Genomic DNA, 26508 nt, shown 5'->3' on the forward strand with positions numbered 1-26508 from the left:
CCATAGACACCACGTAAGATTACCTCCGTCCCACAGGCCTGGTGTGTTCCCCAAACAAGTCCGAGCTCCTCCTCTACCAACCCACTAGGCGAGAGCCCAAGCCCAAAAACGCGCAGCCAATCTCGAAGAGTGATGTCAAGCTCTACTCCGGAGATGGCAGCGCGATACCCAGAGTTGACTCCATTCGGGTCCTCGGCATGACCATCGAGCCCAATGGTTCCAACGGCAAGACTATACTCAAGCTCACCGCCAAGACAGATAACGCGGTTCGGCTGGTTCGGCGGGGGCCAACCGCTACCAAGGCCTGAAAGAAGACAACCTAATTCGCCTGGTCAATGCCTCTGTGCTCTGCCACTTTTCATATGTCGCGGAGATGCACAATAGGCAGCTTGCCGAGCGTGACAAGATCAACGTCTTGCTCAGAAAGATTACCAAGCAGGCCCTCGGTGTCCCGATCAGGACGCGCACCGAGCGCCTGCTCCTGCTCGGAGTACACTGTAATAAAAAATGTTTTTCATCGGGGCTAAGTTTCATGACGCTTGTTTTCTGTGCCGTGTTGGGAGAAATGGACTTTGAGACAACGCGGTAGACACACACACCACGTTTATAACAGAGCACGAAAGAAAAACATAGAACACAGAACCAGAAAAACCATGAAGCCGAGTAAGTAACAAAACTGTCTGATTAAACGATAAAACAAATGAACGCGACTTCCAGGCGCAGAGTTCCAAAACCTCGCAATGAGATGCGGGCCCCAACAAACGCCCTGGTGCAGGGCAGGAGGCGGCGACAGTCCATCGGGCGTAGGGTGCATCTCGATGTGTGATGCTATGGTGAAGGTGACGCTTGGCGGAGTGGGGGCGAGAGTACGACTACGGAGCAGTGAACCCGCATCAGAGACGCGATGCTCCATGCGTGTAAATGACCAGCCCGTCCAGCGAACAGCTTGCGTCGAGACGCGATGCTCGGCGCAACCGTGAACATTAGCCTGGCCACCTACGTCACTGTGCCGAACGTCTGACCACGGAGACGCCTCACCGAGATCCGCGATGCCCTCGGCAAAGAAGAGAACAAAAGACCAGGCCACGCCCCAAGATGCACTACTCGTGCCGGCAATGCCGCCCCAGCTGGTGGTTGGATGGCAGCAGCGTGGACGGCCGCGTTCCCTGGCCGGAACCTGAATTGCCTGCGTCCGACGCTTTGGCCCGCTGTCTTTCATCTGCCGCTGCTTCGGCTCGTCCACAGCCACAAAGCTTACCGCCACGTAATGGTCACACGTGGCCCAATCGTGGTACGCCACGTCTATGGGCCGCCACAGGTGATCAGCTGATTGGCTGACCTCACGCGCACAGTTAGCTCGAAATCACAGGCGCCGTGCCCCGCACTTCCGTCGTTGTCGTCGTTTTCTTCACTCATCACATACACAACATGTTGAAGGAGATTGGCGAAGCGCAGGAGCGGGCCCAGTTCGCGCGGCTTTCGAGCTCCCAGACCGGCAGACATATACTCTGAGAGCTCGGTCACTCTCTGGCTAAAGTGGACGAGAAGATGAGACAGGTGCCCCGTGAGATTTGCGACCTCATCAACGTGGCACCGATACCGAGGAATGTCCATCCCTTCTCAAGAAGATTCACCGTGAGGAGCGCGGCGTCAGCTTTGTCGACGTGGCAGCGTATCGTGGGAGCCGTGCCTTCTCCGCAGTCGTCGTCGACTCCAAACAGCAAATCATGAACTGCGCCTTGGTTCCCACTGACGATCTGATGATGGCCGAGCAAGTGGCCATCACACTGGCCATCCTGGAAGATGAAAAGGAGGTCATCTGTAATGACTCTAGGTCAGCTATTCGCGCTTTCGAGCGCGGTGTAATCTCCAAGAAAGCCCTGCGCGTGCTCCAGAGTGGTAGCCGCGACTGTATCAACCACCACGTACTGATCTGGTTTCCTGCACATGTTGGACAGGTCCAAGCGCTCTCCCCAACCTCAACGAGTCTGCCCAAGAGGCCACGCGCGCGCTAACCGACCACGCCGGTTCCGGGCAACGATTCGGGCCCAACAGGGTTGCGGGAAACAGGGACGCGCCTGCCATGTACAACGAAATAACAAAATATTTTTACCTTGCGCGAAGACAATATCCAGTCCCTCATCCAAATCCAAATAGGCCACAGGCCCTTATGATCAGACTACTCCAGACCGACACGTACCCTAACCTGAGATCCCTCCACGCTATTTATCCTGACGTGTTCCCCAATCACGCTTTCCCTGTATGTGGGAATGTATCCACACTGGCACACATGCTCTGGGAGTGCGAGGCATTGTACACTAACCCCACACTACATCGGTCAGGTGGGAGGTGGCCCTACGCAACTCCCTCCTGGGCGAACAACTTTGGGCCGTCCAGCAGGCCCGCAGAGTGTCCGATAGGCTTGGCCTAACGGTCCCGACGTGGGAGTCGCCCGCTGCACCCTAACGCGCGCCTTGCAGGACCACAATGAAGTTTCGCAACCAACCCCGTTATACTACATTCAACGCAAACCGCACCTGCGATGATCGTAAACCTTCGAGGCTGTAGTAGACCGTTTCGTTACGATTACGTCCACTTCGTGAACATTTCAGATTGTTCTTGAATAAGCTACGGTTACGTCCACTTCGTGAACATTTCAGATTATTCTTGAATAAGCTAAGGCCCCACTAGCGATAGCGATAGAACATTCCAAGGCCGACAGGTTTTGCCGCTTTTCAGTTGACCGACGGCCAACGCTCTGCTTGCCGCTATCAGTGCGAGTGTGGTCGCTGTAATCTGACTTTCCTTTTACGGGGCCACAAGTTAGACCCAAATAAACAGTTTATTGTCCGACCATCATGTCTTCCGCCTTCAATCACGTCACGACCCCGTGACAATAAGACAATCTTTACTTGGAAGCAGCACTTGTACAACAGCAAATAGAGAAATGAACTATCACAGCAAATATATTACAAGGTAACATCATCACAAAGTATATCATGCGGAAAGCAGAAAGGACTGCAGGCACAACACAGATTTGCAGATCCCGAGCTTAATCAAGCAGTAAAATAATTCGGCAGTTCCCACGTACCATGAGAATCAATGTTACGTGACGGCGGCGTTATGTGTTTATTCGGCAAAATGTTATGAGATTGCGCTAAAAGTGTACAAGTGTTATACGCACAGACATGCGTTCAACAGTCGCATGACTTATGTAACCAGCTGCTTATATTTGCATAACGATACTGTATCATTTAGCTTAGAGACAAGACGACGATGAACACTTGGCTGGGCCTCGCCATGACGAAAGACCGCTGGCCGTTTATTTGCTGGGCTTAAGTAGCCGTGCTCACAGCGGGGAAGGGGGAAAGAAAGAAAAGGAAGGAACGTAAAGCGCACGAAACGGTGGAGAGGAGGAGAAGACGATATCGCCTAGGGCGAATGCTGATAGCAGATAGTCCGGTCTGTAACATCTTCTCTTCACACATTTTCAAAACACTGATTTCTTTTGCACTCATTTACTTGATGGAAGGATGGCCCGTAGTGAAGGCGCTTCGGTTCGCTGCGCTGGCGTCCTGACCTGCGCAGGCCAGCCAGTGGGCTTCCTGGAGTGTCTGGAGAAATGGTGGCGCTATAATTTTCTTCTGGCTGAGCTGGTTGCGCCTGGTGACACCCCAGTGGGTTGTCCGGCGTGATCTTGCCGCGGTGTCCATCACTGAACTTTGACGGGGGCCTCGCGTCGGGGTTCGGATTACCCTCGGGGCTGACCTTGTCTTTGAAGTTTTCGTCCGTTCGCAGCAAGTGCTGTCGGTTCCGTCTCAGGAGCCCATGGTCTTCCGTTCTTACCACGTATGATCGTGGTGCAGTCTCTCGTACCACTTTCGCTCGGCGTGACCAGCTTCCATGTTTGATCCGGACCACATTTCCGGCTTCCAAGGGTGGTAGTGGCCTGCCTCGGAAAGACTGTCACTGCTTCCATACGGGTATGCCTCCGTCGACGTTGTATTCTGGAAGAGTGGCGTGCAGGCGACGACCTTGCAGTAGTTCTCCGGGTGAGTGACCGCCGTCAAGGGGAGAAGATCGATAAGCCAACAGACCAAGCCATACATCACCCCGGGACTCGTGGGTTTTCTTTAGAATACGCTTTACGATCTGTACCCCCTTTTCAGCTAAGCCATTTGATCGTGGGAACTCTGGACTTGAGGTGATATGCTCGAAGTCATATCGGCTCACGAAGGACGCGAACTCTCGCGATGCAAATTGAGGCCCGTTGTCGGTGCAAACTTGGTTGGGAATGCCGTATCGCGAGAAGATAGCAGATATCTTGTCGATTACTTCCACCGCCGTGGTATCTCCGAGTTTCTCGACGTCAGGAAAGTTAGAATGGGCATCAAACACAACTACGTAGTGTTCTCCAGCGAATGTAAATAGGTCTATGCCTACGCGATGCCACGGTCGGTCGGGCGTTGGCTGTAGCAGGAGGGGTTCACTCGGTTGACTGTATGCGTACTTTCGACATACGCTGCACGTTCGCGCTCGTCGCTGAATGTCACTGCTCATTCCCAGCCAGAAAATCAGTCTACGGGCTCTAGCTTTGCACTTGTTCATACCTAAGTGGCCTTGGTGAATTCGCTCAAGAATTTCCGCACGCATTCATTTAGGCACCACAACTTTGCAACCCTTTAGCACCACTCCATTGACCACGGATAGCTCTTCCGCATACGGTTTCAGTACACCGTTTATTGCCATGCCATCTTCCATTTGTTTCATGGTGCGGCTGAGAAGCGGATCTTCGCGGGTTTCCTTCTGCAGCCGCAACATAGTCGCTTTGCTCATGATGCTGGTGACTACTTGCGTTGTGTGGACGTCCACGTCCTCGACTTGGTCGCCTCCGCCAGTTGGTAGTGCAGCCCGAGACAGCAGGTCTGCGAGTAACAGGTCCCTACCAGGTACAAACTGCAACAAAAAATCATATTTCATAAGACGGACGAAAAACCGCTGTATCCTGGGTGGCATATCGGCAATGTTCTTTTCGGCAATCGCAAGTAATGGCCTGTGATCAGTTTCTATCGTAATGCTTCGTCCATACACGAACTGATGAAATTTTTCACAAGCGAAAACAATTGCCAGTGTTTCCTTTTCTATCTGGGCGTATCGCTCTTCACTCGGCGTCAGCGCTCTTGAGGCGTAGGTCACTGGGCGCCAGTCATCCCCGTGTCTTTGCAATAAGGAAGCGCCAATACCTGTTCCTGAGGCGTCCGCAGTTATCTTAGTGTCTCTTTTTTCATCAAAAAGAGCCAGCAATGGAGGATTAGCAAGCGCTGCGCAGATCTGGTCCAATTCGCGCTCATGGGCTGTTGTCCACTCAAACACCGATGCTTCTTTCACGAGGCTACGCAGCAACGCCGTTTTATCACTCAAAGCTGGCAGGTATTTCCGAAAGTAGTTCACAACCCCGAGTTATCTGCGCACACCCTGTTTATCTTTTAGGGCTGGCATGGCACGGACGCTTTCGATTAGATCGGGGTCCAGACGAATTCCGTCTCTTCCGATAACGTCGCCAAGGAATGCAACCTGCGTGGTGCCGAACACGCATTTAGCTGGATTAAATGTCAGCCCTTCCTCTTGCGCCCGCCTTAGTACTGCGATGACGCGTTCGTCGTGTTCTTCCTTTGAGTCGCCTCATGTTAAAACGTCGTCTACGTAGACGTGCACTCCTGGCAGCCCTTCAAACATTTCTGTTAGAGTCTTCTAGAACACCTCGCTGGCTGAGGAAATTCCGAAAGGCAGACGCAAAAAACGGTACCGCCCAAATGGTGTCGCAAAAGTGCATATTCGTGAAGTAGCCTCATCTAAAGGAATCTGGTGAAAGCCAGCATTAGCGTCGAGCCGGGAGAAATATTGTGCTCCTGCCAGCTCGCCCTCTATGTCCTCTCTTGAAGGGATAGGATAGTGCTCCCGCTTAATGCTCCTGTTCACTGCTCTAGGGTCCATGCAAATGCGAAGGGTACCATCCTTCTTGTGTACAACTACCAGGGGGCTCACCCATTCAGTTGGTTCATCCACCTTGACGATGGTTGAGGCCTTTTCCATTCGTTGCAGTTCTTGTCGCAGGCGTCCTTTCAACGCTATGGGTACTCTGCGGGCAGGCTGCACGACTGGAACGGCATCCTCTCGTAGCACCATTTTGTAGGGTCGCCTGACGCAGCCGGTGCCGCTGAAGAGGTCAGGAAATGCAAGCTGGAATTTCGTTTGCCCATCGCCTACCTTCACGGCGTCCATCGTCACCGGTACCAGACCAAACTGCTGGCATGTCTTTAAGCCAAGGATGGCTTGGCGCCCCTTTTTCACGATAAAGAACGAGACTGAATGCTGTGCTTCGTTTATCTCGAGGTCTTCGGTCGCCACGCCAACGTGTTTGATTGTACTGCCGTTGTAGGCGGAGAGGACAGCGGCGCTGTTTCGCGGAGTGCTTGCGTGGGCGATTCGGTTGAACAGGGTTAGGGGCAGCAAATTTGCCTGAGACCCGGTATCTACCTTGAATTGTATCTCCTGACCGGCTATTTTTCCGCGAACCATCCAATCCGCTCCTATATCTCCGGTGACGCCGCAAATGCTGATGCCCAAGATGTCACAATTTTCATCGCTTTTTTCGGCTTTGTGAACCTCGCTTATCCTGCGCGCATTGTTGCAGCATGCGGCGAAGTGATTTCGTTTCTTGCATGCATAACAAGTTTTTCCGTACGCCGGGCACCGCTCGGGGGCATGTATGTACCTTGTTACAATTTCGACACAGAGTTCCATTCGCAAACTTCGTGTGGTGTGTGCGGCGTGTAATGTCAACGTGCAGGCTTTCATTTGACCATGCTGCGCTCTGAATGGCAGCAATCTCAGCAGCTTTGCAAATTTCTTCTGCTTTCTGCAAGTTTAAGTCTTTGTCGCTCAGCAACTCTTCTCGAAGTTTCGCATTATTTGTCCCAAACACCACTTGATCCCTGATCATGGACTCTTCAAGCGTACCGAAGTTGCACAGCTTTGCTTGCTTTTTTAAGTCCCGTAGGAACCGCTCAAAGGGCTCGGCCTCTTCCTGCTTTCGCAGACGAAAAATGTGCCTTTCGTAGACTTCATTACCCTGGTCGACACAATATTCTTCAAATTTCCGCACTAACGTGTCATAATCTTCTTTGCTCTCACCTGCCGCAAACGAGAAGTTATTGTAGACCTCGAGCGCCTCGTCCCCCGCGGTGCTCAGAAGAATCGCTGCTTTTACGGCCGATGGGCGGGGCTTCTCCGGTTCCGTAGCGGTGATGAACAGCTGCAGCTTCTGCTTGAATACCAGCCAGTTTTTTCTGATGTTGCCGGACAGTTGCAGCGGTTCCGGGGGCTTGACGAGGTCCATTTCGAACGTCAGCATCCCACTTCTGACACCATGTATTGTTTAGCTCAGAGACAAGACGACGATGAACACTTGGCTGGGCCTCGCCATGACGAAAGACCGCTGGCCGTTTATTTGCTGGGCTTAAGTAGCCGCGCTCACAGCGGGGAAGGGGGAAAGAAAGAAAAGGAAGGAACGTAAAGCGCACGAAACGGTAGAGAGGAGGAGAAGACGATATCGCCTAGGGCGAATGCTGATAGCAGATAGTCCGGTCTGTTACAGATACCACCAGCAACGTAGGTAATACCATCAGAAGCAGTGAGTTGATATGTGGCAATTGTGCTTGAGAGAATGGTAATGCTGGCTAGTGCACGCGCACAAGGTTAGTGTATACTGCCTAATGATTGATATGTGGAGTTTAACGTCCCAAAACCACTATATGATTATGAGAGATGCTTTAGTGGAGGGCTCGGGAAATTTCGACCACCTGGGGTTCTTTATCGTGCACCCAAATCTGAGCACACGGGCCTACAACATTTCCACCTACATCGGAAATGCAGCCGCCGCAGCCGGGATTCGAGCCCGCGACCTGCGGTTCAGCAGCCGAGTACCTTAGCCACTAGGCCACCGTGGCGGGGCTGTATAATGCCTAGGTATACAATTGACGTTACTGAATGTGACACCTGTGTCATAAGAATACATATCCAAGATTTTAATATTTTCATACCGCTGCTATAAAACGCTTGTACCGCTATTGCTGTTCTGCATGGGCTGCCATGTCTCTTTTCCTTTCTCCGTTCACTCTGCAACATTGCAGACGCTACCCGTTCACGACGTGCACTCGGCTGGCACTTTCTTTCACGTAGTGCAATTGGAAGTGCTGTTGGGACTGCATCGCACATGAGCACCGGGACACCGCGTGGTATTTGGACTTCGTCCCCGTTCACAGCATGCATGTTATCACGTAGAATATATCGGTCATCGAAACGCAGCTCACAAACCTCACATTAGTCTTCCAATTATTGGTTTGTCGCTGCGATGCACGTTCGTCTGCCAGCGCTTCGTATCGTCTTCATTTTTCGAGACGCTAAACAAGGACACTTCCCGCGTCACTTTGACGACCGAATGACAGGTGCGGCAGCATAGAGCATAGCAGGGTTACTGACAGTTCTTCGGCATACTGGCCGTGGCATGGCGATCAAGAAAAAGCAATGAGTAGCGAAGCACACCAAACAATTGAGAAACCAACCAACCAAGCAACCAACCTCCCACTCATTTTCTACCACAGTTACCATTCGTCTGACTACGCGCGCTTTGGCGCTTCCCAAACCACCTCGACTGCAGTGCCCTAGCAGCAATTGTCCTTGTGCGGAGCGTCGTTTCATAGCATGGCTGCCGGTTGGTCACTAAGCCACTCAACCTTTCCAGTACAGTGTAACTTGACGTCAGCCTCCACTGCATTCGCGTCCGTACAAGCCTCATATTCAAATTTACATCGGATCCTGAACATTTTACAGTCTCTTACCGAGTCTTTTTGACTACAATCATCCTGCTGTATTGTCCCACTCAATAACTACAAAACATGGCGTACGATGAACCCTACCCTAAGCAAAACGTCTAAGCACTACTACAAAATTTTGCGGGTTCGGTGAACGTGTACTCCCACCATTCGATGGCCGGAAAAATAAAACACACGCACACAAACAAGCAAATACCGGGTACTGACTCTTTCTACATCTGTACATTGTAATGAGTATCACAAAAGTGTACACTGCTGCCTTATTAATTATAAAAAGCAAGCTCCAAATATGCAAGAACATTTATCTGCGCAGTCGTTCTGGTGCTCTAGCAAAAGACGTCCATCGACTAAGCCAGCCCGAACTTAACTTTATTAAACTCCCGAAGGGTGCCGCGCACCCTTTGGCGTAAGTATTAAGCGCACGTAGAACATCGTTTTCTCAAATTGAATTTCCTGTCTATCTATCCACTTCAATTTGAATTTTTCAAAAATTATTGAATTGGTTTCGCTGACGCTTTGTATGCGTGAAGTTAGAAACAGCCTTAACTAAAACAAAATGCTGACTTCATAAAAGGTCAAGCTGTAAAGAAAAAATCACACCACAATACGCTCCCTCTGAGGCCTTGCACAAGCGATTTCTTCATTTTTAACGAACTATTCATGAAAAATGTAACATTTTTTAGGCTGAGATGTATGGAGGCGGAAATGTAGGCCCCTGTGCTCAGATTTTGGTGCCCGTTAAAGAACCCTAGGCGGTCAAAATTTCCGGAGCCCTCCAATATGGCGTCTCTCATATTCATATGGTAGTTTTGGAAGATTAAACTCCACATATCAATCAATTAGTTGAGTTGTAACCTATGAGTCTCTACAAGAACACGGTTGCATATGCTTACATTCTTTCCGGTAGTTGAGAGAAAAGTACTTTCAATAGTTGAACTCTTTTAAAGTTGAAATTAGGCCATAGAAATGATAAGCAACCTAGACATACAAAACGGGTGTCACTTGATGCCCAGTGGGATTTATTGTGAGCACGTAAAATTTTATGGGAATACTTGCAGCCATTTTTAAAATATTACGCTAAAGCTCACATATACCATTTACCCTACCATACCCCCTTGAGTACAGGTGTACCACCAGAATTTGTCAACCAAGTCTCCGTGAAAATAATGGCTTCAAATGTAAACTCAAGATACTCTTGAAAATTTGTAAATAATCAAGTTGTTTTTATACTGATAATGTTAAGGTGTATTAGAGAGAAGTCTGGTTGGTTGGATCGAAATGGGTTATTGAATGTTCCTGATATGTATGCATCACACATGCTCATGTACGGTAAAAGAAAAAGATTAAAGATTGAATGGTGTTATCATTCGTTTATTTATCATAGGTCTTCATAACAAGAGATTCGCATAATATCACTATGTTCATCGTTCCTTGCTAAGATTTTGCCACCTGATGTCCAAACAAATGTCCATGTGTGCTCTTTCTTCTTCGCTATCGCTGCTCAAAGCGACTGCTTGTTGTGCCACGTTAAATGTTTATTGACGAAAATTGCACTGCCCAGCCCAATGAACTTGGTGCCAATTCTCGTTTACTTAGCCTTGGCGAGTATCAAGTCCCTCTTTGCACGCCTTACAAAACGAACAACTATAAGGTTAGCTGTCGAGGTTGAAGCGTCTATCATGGCAAATATCAATGCCCCTTTTATGAGCTGCATCGTAGAGTAGTGAACAGATATTTCGAGCGGCTACTCAACAATCTCTCTTCTGGAACACTTTTTATCTCAAGGTTGATACTCCTTAGATACCGCTGCAACCTCTGTAAATTCAAAATCCGCTCTTTGTTCTCAACTTTTAGCTTTGACTCTCAGAGACCAAGTTTTAATTCATCTCTTAATGCTTTCAAGTCCTGTGTGATGCTTTTGGCGTTGCCACACGCTTCATTTCAGTGCTCAACTGATTTTTTTCTGTTTCCTGAGTTCAGCACGTAATTCTTGGTCAAATTTTGCAAACAATGCACTCACATCATTTCTCCTATCCTTACCTTTACCTAGCGACATTGTAAAATCTCTCAGGTATGATCTCAAACACGTTCACGCATAGATACAAGAGCGACTGGCTTTTTCGGTGGCAGCGCGAATCTATAAAACAATTAAAAGTGAAATTTACACTCTCTCGCCTAAAAAATGCTGGTTTTTGTACAATTTTGCACTGTTCGATGCACTGCTGCTAATTAGTACGCCCAGGCTAGAGGGATCCGTATTTAAGCTATCAATCGCCGGAAGATGCAGACGCCCGCAGAAATGCTGGTCAAGGGTAGAGCCTTGGGGGGCGTACCGATCTTGTCTGCGGTGCTGGTTCGCCCAGCGACTTCTTGAGATGCCTACAAAAAGAAGCAGATTTTCATAAGCTTGGGCACTGTTCAATGCGCTGGTGGCGACAAGGCAACCACCAAATAAATCATTTAACTCAAGTACATCAATACGAAAAGAATTTTAATCGCTCGCCGTTAGAGAAAGGACAAAACAAGCCTTACCTGTGGGCGTTTGTTCGTGCAAAAAGGGGCGCAAGCAAATGTAAAAATAGTGTGTCTTGTTTTTCTTGTGATATGCCTGCATACTGAAAAAGGCAACATCACCTTTTTTTGCAGTGGTCGTAGCGTGTTAGTATTGTATTATTTCACGGCGATTGTTTAGACGAATAATTGATTTGTGTGTTGGTATTTGTAGTGTCTGTATTTTCATACTCCTTCCTTTGCAGTTTTGGTAAGAATCTGTCTGAATCATTGGCTTCAGAAGGCGAAACTAGCTGCAAAACGTATGTGCTAGCTTCGACAGGCATAGCTCGGATACTGTTGCTGCATCGATGGTTTAGTCACCGGAGGGCTTCGTTGGACGAGGGAGCCGTAAACAGGACGCGTCATGGCGACGGTGAACATGACACCACACCCGCAAGCTTTCAGTGTGCTTTCGTACACATTGTGGCGTGTCGGGCGACACCGCTACAGCGAGCAAATAAAGAAGAGGAAAACAAACGCGCAAGCTTCGAAGTTGGCCTTTGCACATCGACACAGTGATGCTACCAGAGCGCGCGAGAGCGGGCTCACCATGCAGTTCCCACGGTCCTAACTGGGAACGTGACGACCAATGGTGGCCGTTCGCGTTGCAGCAACTCTGGTGGCCAAGTGAAGCAAAAGATAGAAGCAAAACGATGGCGTTCGTTGCCGAGTGTGGGCGCGTGATGACGCTTTAGTTCTCAGCAGAGCTTTCAATTCACCTTGAGGGCTTAGATATTGTAACCATGGCACATGAATGACTAAGTTGGCAGAAGTGCCCTTCAACGGCAATCTTCAAAAGCGAAAACAAAGGTTGCTGACAGAAACACGAATCGGATGCCGCAATTCTACCATGTTATCGATAGTAGCGCCACCACGTAGCATTCACCATTCCTAGTTGCTGCAGCATGGCCACAACTCTATAGCGTAGAGTGTGCGCACTGCCCTTAACTGATCAGGAAAGTTTCGCGCCATACAGCTACTTGATCCTCAGGCCGAGCATCGCTGTGGACGCGGCAGACGCTACACCGACTTGTCACGCTTCGCCATGGAGGCTCACGGTCAAGGTAAATACTCTGTTTTCCTAACTAGCGGATATTTTGTCTACCAGTACAAGTTAAAAAAAAGAGATAAATCTGTGTTGTATTGGTGAAACTATTTTGGTGCACGTGCAGCCGGCAAGCTGCGCTCGCAGTAGGAGCTTATGTTTTCGAGGCGGGTGTTTTTGTGACGTGGTCATGCTAAATATTTCGGTTGAGAATCCTGTCACTCTTCAATGAAAACAAAGACTGTATTACCTATATGCGCAGAGGATAGCTCAAAAGCGTCCACGCGCCGATGACCCTATATAGAGCCTTCCGAAATGCGTGAACAGAAGAAACTCGATGGAATAAGTGGAAGCTTCGTGGGAGCAGAGCATCTGTACGTTAGATTCTAATCCTCATGCGATACCCAAAAGAGCAACTTAGTTGGCACACCTGAAGGAGCATTCGCCGGTCGTTTAGGTGTGCCACGTGTGTTGAGCTACCATACCCAGTGAAAGTCCCAGCATCACGACCATGAATTTGTTATACAATATAGTTTTTCACGGTGCTGTGCAAGGCGATAAACCTGAGAAGATGGCTACGCTACAGTATAAAACAATGGTAATATGCATGTTTACAGGGCTTTTTTGTTCTGCAAAGCCCACTGCGGTTGCTGATGACGATGGCCTACATGTATCACCTGCACTCACTAGGAGGATTGGCCAAGAAACAAATAATTACATAGAACGAATGTCCTAATAATTGTATATAAAATCCTTTAAAGAATGGTTAGAAAGAAAAATGTTTCTAAGTCAGAGATTTGTGATGATAACCATCTTGATTCGATTAAGGGTCCTTCTGCAGAAGAACTGACATCCCAGTGGCAATGAACTAGTGAGGTGACTCTCAAGGAGAGAAAATTTGAAATAGTGAAATTCAATCTAATTTTCTTGACAGCCACTTTAAAACTCTTCTTCCTGAGTGAACTCAAGTGGCTACACGATAAAAAAAAAATTACTCTATTTCTTCATCCTCGATTCAAAATGAGCAAAGAGGGTAAGCAGCCAGACTAGCTCGATGCATAATACTTTATTTTGGAACTCGACAGCGTAATTTCAAAAAAATAACTTCTTCACGTGTTGACTAGAAATTCCTACACTCGGAAAAAAGGTATCGATATTCACTTAGGTGACTAATTATGTTTTACCATGGACTTGGATTACAGCACATTTTCAAATTTTGTCCTGTATTATGAGAGCTGATGAGCGGATCATTCAAAGTATTTGACCAGTGAAAGTGGTTTTCGCCACAAAGTACACCATTTCACTCATGTTTATCCACTTGTGTTCACGAACCCAGAATAATGTGAATTAACTTTTATGAGTGGGGATCAGAAAATGAGACTTGCGTGGTAATTGCAAATCGCTATTTTAAACGAGGGCTGATCACAAAGGTAACGAATCTGTAACAGTGGCTACACTTAAGGTTTGTGGGCTTGTTTTTGTTAGTGTCGTCATCACCGCGAGAAATTTCGCCCAGAATATTGAGACAAATTGATGAATTCCTAATGAGAATGATCAGTTAAAAGTCCCAAAAAATGTCAATGCTAGATTTTTCTTTGCATTTCGAGGCATCTGTATGCGCTGTGATGTTTGTTACAATTATCATCTCTAAATGCTGTCGCAAAACACTATTTGATAAGCGTGAAGGCAATTTCGCATTGTTAGAATATATACAGGGTGTCCCACACAACGTGAGCCAAGAATTTGAAGCTGAAAGACACTTCAGTGGCAAATTTAACCAAAGACGTACTACTCTTACTAGCCTGTAAGTACTCAGGCTCTTATTTTTATTTCTCCCGATACTATTTATTAAGAATATTTAATTACCTATTTATACATATGGCCTAGAAACCCTAACTATGAACACTGAGACTTAGAGCGCTTTGAAAAACCACCAACGAAATTGTTTCCTGTACGATACGTCAAGCGCTGTTATTTTTTCCGTGTTGTGAAGAAAGCCCATTGCAGCATTATAGCTGTGCACTCACGGTCCATCACACGGCTTCTTTTGACATTTCTCGGGCTTTCTTTACAACGTGGAAAAAATAACAGTGCGAGAGGTATCTTCAGAAAACAATTTAGCAGGTGGTTTCTGAAAGTGCTCTACGTCTCAGTGTTCGTATTTTGGGTTTCCAGCCCGTAATAAAAAATAAGTAGTTAGGAATTTTAAATAATTAGTATAGACAGAAATAAAAAATAGCCTGAGTACCTAAATGCTAGTGCGAGTAGGACGCGTTTGGTTCAATTCGCCTCCTAAGTGCCTTTCACTTTCCAATTCCTCGCTCAAGTTATGTGGCACACCCTGTAAAACAAAATTGAATTCAAGGTTTTGTCTTGCATTGCTGATGGAATAAATATTGCTTAGTTTAACATCTAATCGACTAACAGGTGACTGTACGTAGCCCACCTGCGGAGTCGCAAACCGACGCCAATAAAATAATAAAATACTCTGGCTGACACATTTATATATGTATATTTTCTTAGGATACTCAAAAATCTTGAGGAACGTTTGTGCCGTTAGTATGCTATATCCACATAAAAGAGAGGGGAACCATGACTCGAAGTACAGAACATAATTGGCGACAAATTTCGGTAACCTAAGATATAACCTTCGGGTCTGTCTTACGAGGGGTACGAGAAGACGCATTTTTTAGCTGGTGTGACTGCGCTATGCAATTGCTTTCTTGTTTCATTTGTTCTTGATCTGCTTCTCATAAAAGTAAATATATATTGCCGTGAATCGCCTTTTGCCTTCTTCCTTGTTAACTTGACTTGCGTGTTTTAGCGTATCCTCTGCTGAAAAAAAAAAAAACGCCTCGTGGCCGTGAAAACGGGAATGTCCCCCAAATTTGTATCAAACACCGTTTACGTTTTGTTAATACTTTACAGTAATGGCACTAATAACCACCTTTTTAATGATTGACGGTGGTCTTGCGCTGTTTTTTTTGCGGTTGGGTCACTCTGCTAGACTGTCAGTGGTTCGTGACCATTCTGAGGAAGGCAAATTCGTTCCTTTCGTCGAGAATTGTGTTCACGCTTGAATCCCACTTTCGGAGACATTGAATTAAGGCTGCCGGTTATGGTTAATGTGCGCCGAATCGACTCCGTCTGGCTACGAAAATTTCAGTTTAGCGCCTTGACTATTGTTTGCTACATAAAAACGTGTTTTGGTACATTTAAAGGTCAATGTCAATATTGTTTGTAAGTAAAAAAAAACAAGCAAGCCTTGGGATTATACCCTTGTTTTCAACCTTTTGTCACGTCAGCCGAAACTCCCGAGTGCCCCCTTCGCACCCTGGCAGCGCAGTCTGGTGCGCATTGAGGCACACAATGCATGGTGCGCTTGTGTGAAGTCGGAGTGACGAAGTGTTGCGCGATTCGGTAAACGCGTAGCTATCACACGGCTCACGCTGCCTGCTATATGTTGTGACGTGACTTTTTATTGCTGATAGCGCAGCACACGTTCTTGCGCGAAAATGGCAAAAATTATACAATCTCCCACTGAAGGGAACCATGTGTAGATGTGAACAGATGAAGGCAGATTGCAGGTAATACTATTTCAGGTCTTCATTGCAAAACCGTATATATATATATATATATATATATATATATATATATATATATATATATATATATATATATATATATATATATTGTAACAGCGAGCTGTGATAAGATGGTTTTATTTACAGGAGGTGAACGATGGTCGTTTGCGGCAGCACACTGCGATCGTGCCAAGACTCTTCGTCTTCCTCTGCTTCTTCTCTCTACCCTTTTCTAGTCTGTTACACTCCCCCGCAAGCAGACGAAGCCCGTAGGGCGAGTTATGATGCACAAGGAGGGTGGAAAGGTTTCAGGCGAGCCACGTGAGTGAGCTGCGTTCTGCTTGATCGTCGACCATTGGACAAAAGACGAGCTATTACGTAAGTGAGCTGGCTTAGACGCTCCAAAACTACAAATGGGCCCGAATATCGTGACAGAAGCTTTTGACACAATCCACGCTTGCGTTGCGGTGTCCAAAGTAACACCAAGTCACCTTTTTCGAATAAAACCGGTTCGGGACGGTCATCATATCGTTCCTTCGAACGACGTTGAGAGGCCAGAGTACGAAGACGAGCGATTCGACGGGCTTCTTCCGCGAGGCACAGGGTGTTTGATACAGAGTCGTCATTGTGTAGAATGAAGGGTAAGAAAGTGTCTAGAGGGCTTAGTGGCAACCTTGCGTACAACAGATAAAATGGGCTGAAATTCGTTGTTTCATGTTTTGCCGTGTTGTACGCGTACGTGATAAAAGGCAGCACTTCATCCCAATTTTTATGATTGGAAGAAACGTACATGGCAAGCATGTTGGTCAGCGTTCTGTTTGTCCGTTCAACGAGGCCATTCGTCTGTGGGTGATACGGTGTGGAATGACGGAACTGTGTCGTGCACATGCGTAGTAATTCTTCAACGGCATCGGCAGTGAACTGGCGGCCACGGTCGCTGATAATAACACGCGGTGGGCCATGGCGAAGGACCACGGAGTGAAGCAAGAAGTCCGCCACGGATGCCGCGGTAGAAGAGGGAATAGCTGCGGTTTCGGCATACCGCGTAAGATGATCGACGCAGACGATTATCCAACGCTTCTTATTGTTAGATAACGGAAATGGACCCATAATGTCAATTCCTACTTGTTCAAAAGGTGTGCTGGGTGGTGTTAATGGCTGAAGGGGACCTGGTGTAGCGGTGGCCGGGCGCTTGTGACGTTGGCACGTCTCGCAGCTAGCGACGCAACGCTTCGTTGTTTCGTACATCTTGGGCCAGTAAAAGCGTTCCTGCGTGCGGTTCAGCGTTCTAATGAAGCCGAAGTGACCGGACGTCGCATCGTCATGCATGGCACGTAGAAATTCGGAGCGAAGGCTCTCGGGGACAACTAGAAGAAAACGTGCTCCAGGTCTAGAGTAGTTAGTTTTATAGAGCAACTTGTCTCGGACCGTAAAGCGACCGCTGTGTTGGGAGGCACGTGCGGCGGCAAAAAGAGGATCCAAGTTGAGATCGTTGCGTTGTTCTCTCTGGAAATCAGCCGCGTTGGGGAACGTGCTTGTAACAGCAGCAAGGCAGTCGTCAAAATTCTCAGCATCGCAGTCAGTAGTCGCAAGAGGAATCCGGGAGAGGCAGTCTGCGTCAGCGTGACGACGGCCACTCTTGTACGACACCGTAAAGTCGTATTCCTGAAGTCGCAGCGCCCAGCGTGCGAGGCGGCCAGAGGGGTCACGCAAACCGACCAGCCAGCATAACGAATGGTGATCGGTAATTATCTTAAATGGCCTCCCGTAAAGATAACAACGAAACTTCTGTACAGCGAAAACAGCTGCCAGACATTCCTGTTCCGTAACTGTGTAATTGCGTTCTGATTTGCTCAGGCAACGGCTGGCATATGCCACGACATGCTCTGCGCCATTGTGACGTTGTACAAGCACCGCGCCTACACCGATACCACTAGCGTCCGTGTGGACCTCAGTCGGGCAAGATGGATCGAAGTGACGCAACAGTGGTGCTGACGTTAGTACAAACTTAAGTTGTGAGAATGCGGCGTCACACTCTGGTGTCCAGTTGAAGGTTGCATCCTGTCGCAAGACGTTTGTCAGCGGATACACGATCTCCGCAAATCGTGGAACAAAACGACGAAAATATGAGCATAGGCCGACAAATGAGCGAAGTTCTCGTGCGGACTGCGGTGATTTAAAAGAGCTCACTGCTTCTATCTTGCGAGGATCGGGTCTGACGCCATCCTTGTCGACCAAGTGCCCCAGCACGAGAGTTTGACGTTCGCCAAAGCGACATTTTTTAGAATTCAGAACCAGCCCGGCTTTTTCGATGCAGTCGAGAACAAGACTGAGACGGTTGTTATGTTCCTCAAACGTGCGGCCAAAGATCACAACATCGTCAAGGTAGCACATGCATATCTCCCATTTTAGACCACGTAATACTGTGTCCATAAATCTTTCAAAGGTGGCTGGAGCATTACAAAGGCCAAAAGGCATGACATTAAATTCAAATAAGCCATCCGGAGTTATGAAAGCAGTCTTTTCTTTGTCGCTGGGTTCCATAGGTATTTGCCAATAACCTGACCGTAAATCAAGCGTTGAAAAATAGGAAGCGGCATGCAAGCAATCTATGACGTCATCAATCCGTGGTAAGGGATATACATCTTTCTTCGTCACAGTGTTTAGACGCCTGTAATCTACGCAGAATCTCCAGGAACCATCCTTTTTCCTGACAAGAATTACCGGGGCTGCCCACGGGCTGGACGACTCTTGCACGACCCCTTTGTTCATCATGTCCTTTACTTGTTCGGCGATAACTTTGCGCTCAGAGGATGACACTCGGTAAGGCTTTTGGCGGATGGGGTGTGCAGAGCCAGTGTCTATTCTGTGACGAGTGCGGAACGAGGGTAACTGAAGGGGTGCATCTCTATGTTTGAAGTCGAAAGCAGCAACATGCCGGGAAAGGACCTGCACCAGCGCTTGCCGTTCCGTCGTACTGAGAGTCTTGCTGATCATAGCGAGCATTAGATCTTCATTATGGCGAATATCACAAGCAGAGGAAGAGGTGGGGAGGTCCGTAGCTATTGCTGCTATCGAGTTGCATGAGGCTTCATCAAAGAGAGCTATCTTCATCCCGCGAGGAAGCACAACCGGCGTGGCAGAACAGTTCAGCGCCCACAATGTTGCTACTCCTTTCGTCATGCACACAACAGAACAAGGCACAAGTATGTCCTTCTTCAAACAATTCTTGCGCAGAGGCCCCACTACGAGGTCAACACAAGCATCATCAACCGCTGTGGAAGAGACTTGAACGGGTGTCAGGCACCAAGATGGTGCTATCACTTCATCAATCACACTAAGTGTGTTCCTGTCTTCGCCACGGTAGTCTTCTTCGGAAAGCGACGGTGGAAACAAATTGTTTAGTGATATTTCCCCACTACCACAGTCAACGGAAGCACCGCATTGTTCCAGGAAATCGATACCAAGAATGACATCGTGCGAACAACGAGATAAAACCAGAAATTCCTATACAAACACTTTTCCAGCCAATGAAACACTGACAGCACATACACCAAGAGGATTAAGCCACTCGCCACCTACACCACGAAAGGTGATTGTATCGTCCCATGAAAACATAACTTTGCGACCTAAGCGGTTTCTGAAGGCGAGGCTCATCACAGACACAGTCGCCCCAGTGTCAACTAACGCCATCGTCGGTATTCCATCAATCAACACATTCACTTTGTTTTTGATCATAACAATAGGCAGAGGTATATCTTGAAAAGACCGTCCGGCGACCTCACCTCCATTGGCCGCGGATGCTAGTTTCCCGGCGGCGGAGAAGAACGACGCAGAGGAGACGGCGAGCGACGAGAACGGTTGGATGGTGGTGTCAAACTCCGCTCGGATGCTGGCGAATCATTGCGTCTGGTCTCGCGCAAAAAACGGTCCCTTGGAAACAAGTCCGTTGTCCGCTGGTCATATGAAGCACCGGGTCTTGGTGGCGAAGACATGGCTGGTGTCCTTCGTGATTGGCGCCGTTGTTGGCGGCAATACCGAGCAATATGCCCAGTGAAACCACAGTTGCAGCACACGGGAGGGTCACGGTTTATACTATCTTGAATGGAACGAATCCTGGGCCGCTGCTGTCGGTGAGGAAGTTCGTTATCACGCAAAGAACGGGTTTCTGCCACTCTCTGGAATTCATTGTATCCGTCGTAAGTCACATCTTGGTAGTAGGGTTGGTACTGTCCTTGCCGCAGCGGGACGTAGTCCGGCTGAGAACCCTGAGTATAAGAATGTGGCTGTGCTCGTCGTGATCGTGCGTCATAGGCAGGGCTTCTATCGTATAGACGTGGCTGATACTGAGGTGTGGCATCAGAATCCTCAAAGCCCTCCGCCACTCGGTGCGAGGAGAATGAAGCAATGTTTCGCTCGAACTCTGGTGGCTGATAGGGAGGATGAGTGCTTGGGCGGTTTGCCACTTGCGCGTACAGGCCGAGTTCTTCACGTACGATCTGCCGGATTGTTGTTGCAAGATCAAGTGCCTGGTTGCTGTCTATGCTCGCGATGGTCGTCACATTGGGCAGCCTGCCGAACTTTGGCGTGATGCGCCTCGTCTTTAGTTGCTCAATATTGCGGCAATGACGAATGACATCGGTGACAGATGTCAAGGTGTCTTTCGCGATGAGGAAACTGTAAACATCCTCGGCGATTCCTTTTAGAATGTGCCCGACTTTGTCTTCCTCAGACATTCCGGAGTCAATGGTCCTACATAGCTTTATGACTTCCTCAATGTAGGTCGTGCAAGTTTCACCTGGCACTTGAGCGCGTTGCATTAGCGTCTGTTCTGCTCTTTTTTTTTATCGTTGTTGGGTCGCCGAAACGCTCTTTGATTTCAGAAACAAATCTGTCCCACGTCGTTAGCGTTTCCTCCCGATTCTCGTACCACATTAATGCAGTATCGGTCAGAAAGAACACGACGTACAAAAGCTGAGAAGCGGCATCCCATTTGTTAGCGGCGCTCACCCGTTTGTAATGGATGAGCCAAGCCTCGACGTCTTCATCTGGTCTGCCGGCAAAGGGACGAGCATCTCTTAATTGTGGAGCCGAACTGGTCGGCGCAGGAGTCGAGAGGGGTCGGTGTTCATTTGCGTTGTGGGACATGTCCAGCCCAGATGGATTCGGTGGAAGTCCAGCAATGCGACGGCTCCGTCGAAGAACTTGCGGTTCACCTTCCGTCTTCGGGTGTCGATTACCCAGCACGTCCACCACAACTGTAACAGCGAGCTGTGATAAGATGGTTTTATTTACAGGAGGTGAACGATGGTCGTTTGCGGCAGCACACTGCGATCGTGCCAAGACTCTTCGTCTTCCTCTGCTTCTTCTCTCTACCCTTTTCTAGTCTGTTACAATATATTGAAGGTGTTGGATATGGCACAACGGGAGCGTTGTCAACAAGGATAAATATATTTTATTTCCCAACAGTTTCGGGAGGGGTCCTCCCTTCATCAGGGGATGAGTTATACTAACATGAACTTCCAAACTTCGTTGCTGCCGCGTCCCTCTCGCCTTGGAAGGTGTTTGCGAGAGTGAGAGAGAACTAAAAAAAGAAAGAAAACTTTGTCTGCGAAACTTCAAGTCTCGACATCCCAGGCGGTAGTTTTCCGGTGACAATGAACATCTGCTCACTATACACCAACATACCCCACCATGACGGAATAGCGGCTATGATTTCTGAATATGTAAAATCTGACTCATCAACGAGTGTAAATGGCGAGGTACTGTTTACACTTCTTGAACTTGTACTAAATTATAACCATTTTGAGTTCAATGGCAAGCATTTCCTTCAGGTCAGTGGCACTGCAATGGGCACGAAAATGGCCCCAAACTTCGCGAGCACCTTTATGGCTTCACTTGAAATCCTATTCATTCAGCGACGCACCTTGAAACCTTTCTAGTACAGAAGATACTCAGACGATATTTTTATGATATGGAACCACGATGAGGGAAGTCTTTTCCGCTTCATAGAGGATTTTAACAAGTGCCACCCGTCAATTATCTTCACGCACACAATTTCCAAAACTAGCATTAACTTCTTCGACGTCACTGTCACGGTGAAAAATGACCGCTTGTCAACAAACCTTTACAAAAAGCCTACATACCGTGAAATGTACCTACATTTCAACAGCAGCCACCCAAAGCATTGCAAAACGGTTATTCCATATTCTCAGGCCTACCGGTACCGAAGAATATGCACCGATATGCGGCAATTCGACAGACACGCGGAACACCTAAATCATTCCTTATTGAAACGAAATTATCCGGAAGACATTATTGACGATGCCATACTACGTGCTCGCAACGTGAGCAGGAATGATATAATTAAGAGACAAAACAAAGTATCTAAAACGACTTCCCGAACGAAACTTGTACTAACTTACTCCTCATCAGCGCCACGAATCAACAACATACTTTCCCATCATTTCAACATAATCAGGCAAAGCAAACGACTAACTTCTATTTTCGCGAAGCCACCTCACGTGGTGTACCGCAGGGATAAAAATCTGAAGGACATTCCTGTCAGAGCAAAAACAAACACCCCCAAAATTCAATCAGGGTGCCATGCCTGCGGAAAAGCTCGATGCAAGATATGCCCACAGATGGTCACAACACGTTAATCCAAAGCGAACTTCTCGGATTTCACATTCTGCATTACTGAAAGCCTTAATTGTGACGCGAGTAACGTAATACACATGCTACATTGCAAGATCTGCGGACAAGAATATATCGGCCAAACAAACACGCCATTTCGGCTGCGGTTCAATAATCACTGGTACCACGCCACTTCACTGCCGAAGCTACCTTTATCTAGACATCTGCGCCAGCCAAACCACAGTTTTGAAAATATCAGCGTAACTCTCTTGTAGTCCAGTTTCTCAAACAGACGCGAGCGCGAACAGCGTGAGGCATATTTTATTTTCAAATTTCGAACATTAGTAGCCGGCATCAACGAGGACCGCGGAAGACTCTCCTGCCTCCGAGAAGTAAGCCAGGAGGAAATTGGTGACAAAGATTGATAGCTAGAGACCATGCTTGTTTTTTCTGACTGACTCGTACGTGTACACTGTCCTTTCTTATTTTTTTTCTCTTCCTTTTTTTCTTTTTTCTTTTTTTCACATGGACATAAAAGTGGTTCTGTTCGCATACCACTTGATGACCATTGAAGGGAAACGGACGAAGATGAAAGAGAGCCGACCGACCCATTAGGGCAAAACCCTTTCCTTACGCACGCCGTTACGGGCCCCTCCCGCCACCGCAGCGGCAATCTTGGGTGGCCCGACACACGCCGAGGACTGACCAGTGCGAGATTAGAACTGGATGTGTATGTACACGGACATTTGGTTTTGTTCTCAGTGTTGACAGTGCTTCCTCCTCTTTTTTACTTTCTTTTCTTTTTTTCTTTTATTCTTTTTGTCTTTTTTCTTCTCTTTTTTTCTTTTTTTCTTTCTTTTTTTCTTTGTTTAGTTCTCTCTCACTCTCGCAAACATCTTCCAAGGCGAGAGGGACGCGGCAGCAACGAAGTTTGGAAGTTCATGTTAGTAAAACTCATCCCCTGATGAAGGGAGGACCCCTCCCGAAACTGTTAGGAAATAAATATATTTATCCTTGTTGACAACGCTCCCGTTGTGCCATATCCCATACCTTCAAGAAGACTAACTGGCCCATTGAGTTATTACTCCCACTATATATACATATATATATATATATATATATATATATATTTATATATATATATATATATATATATATATATATATATATATAAATAAGGGAAAGAAGTGTATACCTAAGGGCTCGTTTTTCCGTGTTTTTAACACAATAATAATGAGATATAACAGACAGTAATGCCAAGGAATGAACAGGGGAAGTTATTAACATTAATGGAATGTAAATAAGAAGAAAGAAAAGTGGATGAAAAAATTGCCAACTGTAAGCAGGCAATTTTTTCATCCACTTGGCAATTTTTTCATCCACTTTTCTTTCTTCTTATTTACATTCCATTAATGTTAATAACTTCCCCTGTTCATTCCTTGGCATTACTGTCTGTTATATCTCATTATATATATAAATATATATATATATATATATATATATATATATATATATATATATATATATATATATATATATGTATATATATATAATATGTTCTGTCTTGCTTCTTTTATATGTGAATGACTTGCCGACGAACTGTCTCTCCATTTCTAAACGTACACTTTATGCAGACGACACCACTATCATCAACTCAGACAAACGTCTCACAAAACTAATCCAACTACAATAATGACATGCCACACGTACTCGAATGGTGCCAAACTAACTAATTACATATAAACGCATCACAAACTGAATTTTTATTATTCCTGTCTAACCACTGGACCCTTCCCTCAATTCATTTTAAATTTCTTGGATTCACTGCTATTTCAGCAAGTTCAACGTGTAACTATCTAGGCGTAGAACAAGACAACCTCCTAAAATGTACTAAACACACATCTAAAGTAAAACATTAAATTGCTTCCAGAATCCGCGTACTTCTATATTCACGACACGTATTGAGGCATCACATTTCACTATTGGCATATTTTTTATTTACCCATACCCACAATAACTACTGCATTACACATTGGGGAAATACATTCCCTACAAGCACTGCGAAACCAAGATAATGGAATAATTACGTTTAGCGCGTTTAACTACAAATCCGCGTATCTTTTATATATTACCACATTTTCGTAGTTTAGAAACTCATCATGTATACCCTTACCGAATTCCTATTCAAATAAATGAAAAGGAATTACCTTCGGATGATGTGTTGGCGTTATACCCCAATCATTTCTAACGAATAATAATACTACAAGGTTTGCACGCAATAGCAACATTGGCTTACCTAATATGAGTACTAATTATGGCAAGTCGAGCGTCCTTTTCTCAATCATGACTGATTCGAAATTCATACCCATCGAAATCAAAACACTAAGAATTCATGACTTCAAAAAACAATTACGCTTTATATTCTTTCAATCTCCATTTTTTAACTATCTCTGTTACCTTGTTCATGGAGTGTTTTTATTATTGACCTGTTTTCGGCTACGTTTGTGCGTTCTTTTTCAAGTTAGTTTATATCTGTTGAACTTCAATTTTTTCTATCCTCACATTTTGTAATGCGCATGTTTCATATGCTGTAATCAATACTTCTTATTGATTTACACAAAAAGGTTCCGTTGCACTCTTCCACTTCGGGACGTCCTTCTGTATATTAAGTGCGAAGCATTCTTACGAAACTTCGGCAACATTGAGCGTATCTATCTATCTATCTATCTATCTATCTATCTATCTATCTATCTATCTATCTATCTATCTATCTATCTATCTATCTATCTATCTATCTATCTATCTATCTATCTATCTATCTATCTATCTATCTATCTATCTATCTCGCCATTTAAGACTTTAGGCTCTCCTGGCCATTTCGATTATGATGTTGATACCAAAATTGGTATGGCATAATATGACTGTATGACGAGCGTAAGTAACTAGTCATCACATGAGAAACAGCACATGAGTGTGATGATTTAAAACTCAGTCTTGCTGCTCTTGCGATTTTGTTCACATGACATGTTGCAAAACTGGTATGGTGTGGCATGACGACAGGGCAAAAACAAGCGACTCACCCTAACATGCAAATCATGACATGCATGTCATATAACAACATGACTACATGGCACATTCGTGTTGCACTCGCGGCCGTTCCGCTAGCTTCACATATACCTAGTGTGGTATCGTACGGAGCGTGAATGGTTGGCAAAGGTGACGATGGCAAAGGCGATAATCATGATAATGCGTGTCATGTAACAAGGTGACTACATGCCATGCTCATAATGCACTTGCAGCAATTTCGCGAGCTTCACATGTACTTAAGTTCGTATTACATGATGTGAACGGAGGACGAAGGTAAATGACACAGCCAAACATGATAGTCTTGAGATGCGTGTCACGCAACAGCATGACTCTACGCCACACTCATGGTGACTCGCAGCCGTTTCGCTTGCTTCACGTAACCAAATTTGGCCTTACGGGACGCAAATAGCTGAAGAAGGTATGAGATTTGTGAAAACATGATAATCATGAGATGCATGTCACGTAACATGACTACATGCTATGCTCATGATGTGCTCGCGGCCGTTTCGCAAGCTTCACATGTACCAAATTTGGTATTACATGATGCGTACGGAGGAAAAGGATAACTGACAGGCCCAAACAGGATAATTATGACATGCGAGTTATTTACCAACATGACTACATGCCACATTTACGATGCGCTGATGGCTGTTTAGCTAGCTTCACAGAGACCAAATTTGGTATTATAAGACGTGAATGGACGAAGAAG

General features: G+C 46.5%; 1 protein-coding gene and 1 long non-coding RNA gene across 2 annotated transcripts in view; one reads left to right on the forward strand and one right to left on the reverse strand.

Annotated features, from left to right (window-relative positions):
• Window positions 1-10244: 10244 nt before the first annotated feature.
• Window positions 10245-26508, reverse strand: part of LOC142804281 (uncharacterized) — a 34440-nt gene continuing 18176 nt past the window's right edge. The window contains exon 2 of the long non-coding RNA XR_012894567.1: window positions 10245-11273. This is a non-coding gene — a long non-coding RNA (uncharacterized LOC142804281). The remainder of the gene's footprint in view (window positions 11274-26508) is intronic.
• The window catches only part of LOC119167935 (uncharacterized), a 362355-nt gene continuing 347657 nt past the window's right edge, over window positions 11811-26508 (forward strand). Inside the window, exon 1 of the mRNA XM_037419405.2 lies at window positions 11811-12511. Coding sequence (XP_037275302.2) covers window positions 12493-12511 — 19 coding nt within the window. The 5' untranslated portion in view covers window positions 11811-12492. The remainder of the gene's footprint in view (window positions 12512-26508) is intronic.

The sequence above is a fragment of the Rhipicephalus microplus genome, chromosome 3 (genome assembly GCF_043290135.1).
Source record: "Rhipicephalus microplus isolate Deutch F79 chromosome 3, USDA_Rmic, whole genome shotgun sequence".
NCBI classification, from domain to species: domain Eukaryota; kingdom Metazoa; phylum Arthropoda; class Arachnida; order Ixodida; family Ixodidae; genus Rhipicephalus; species Rhipicephalus microplus.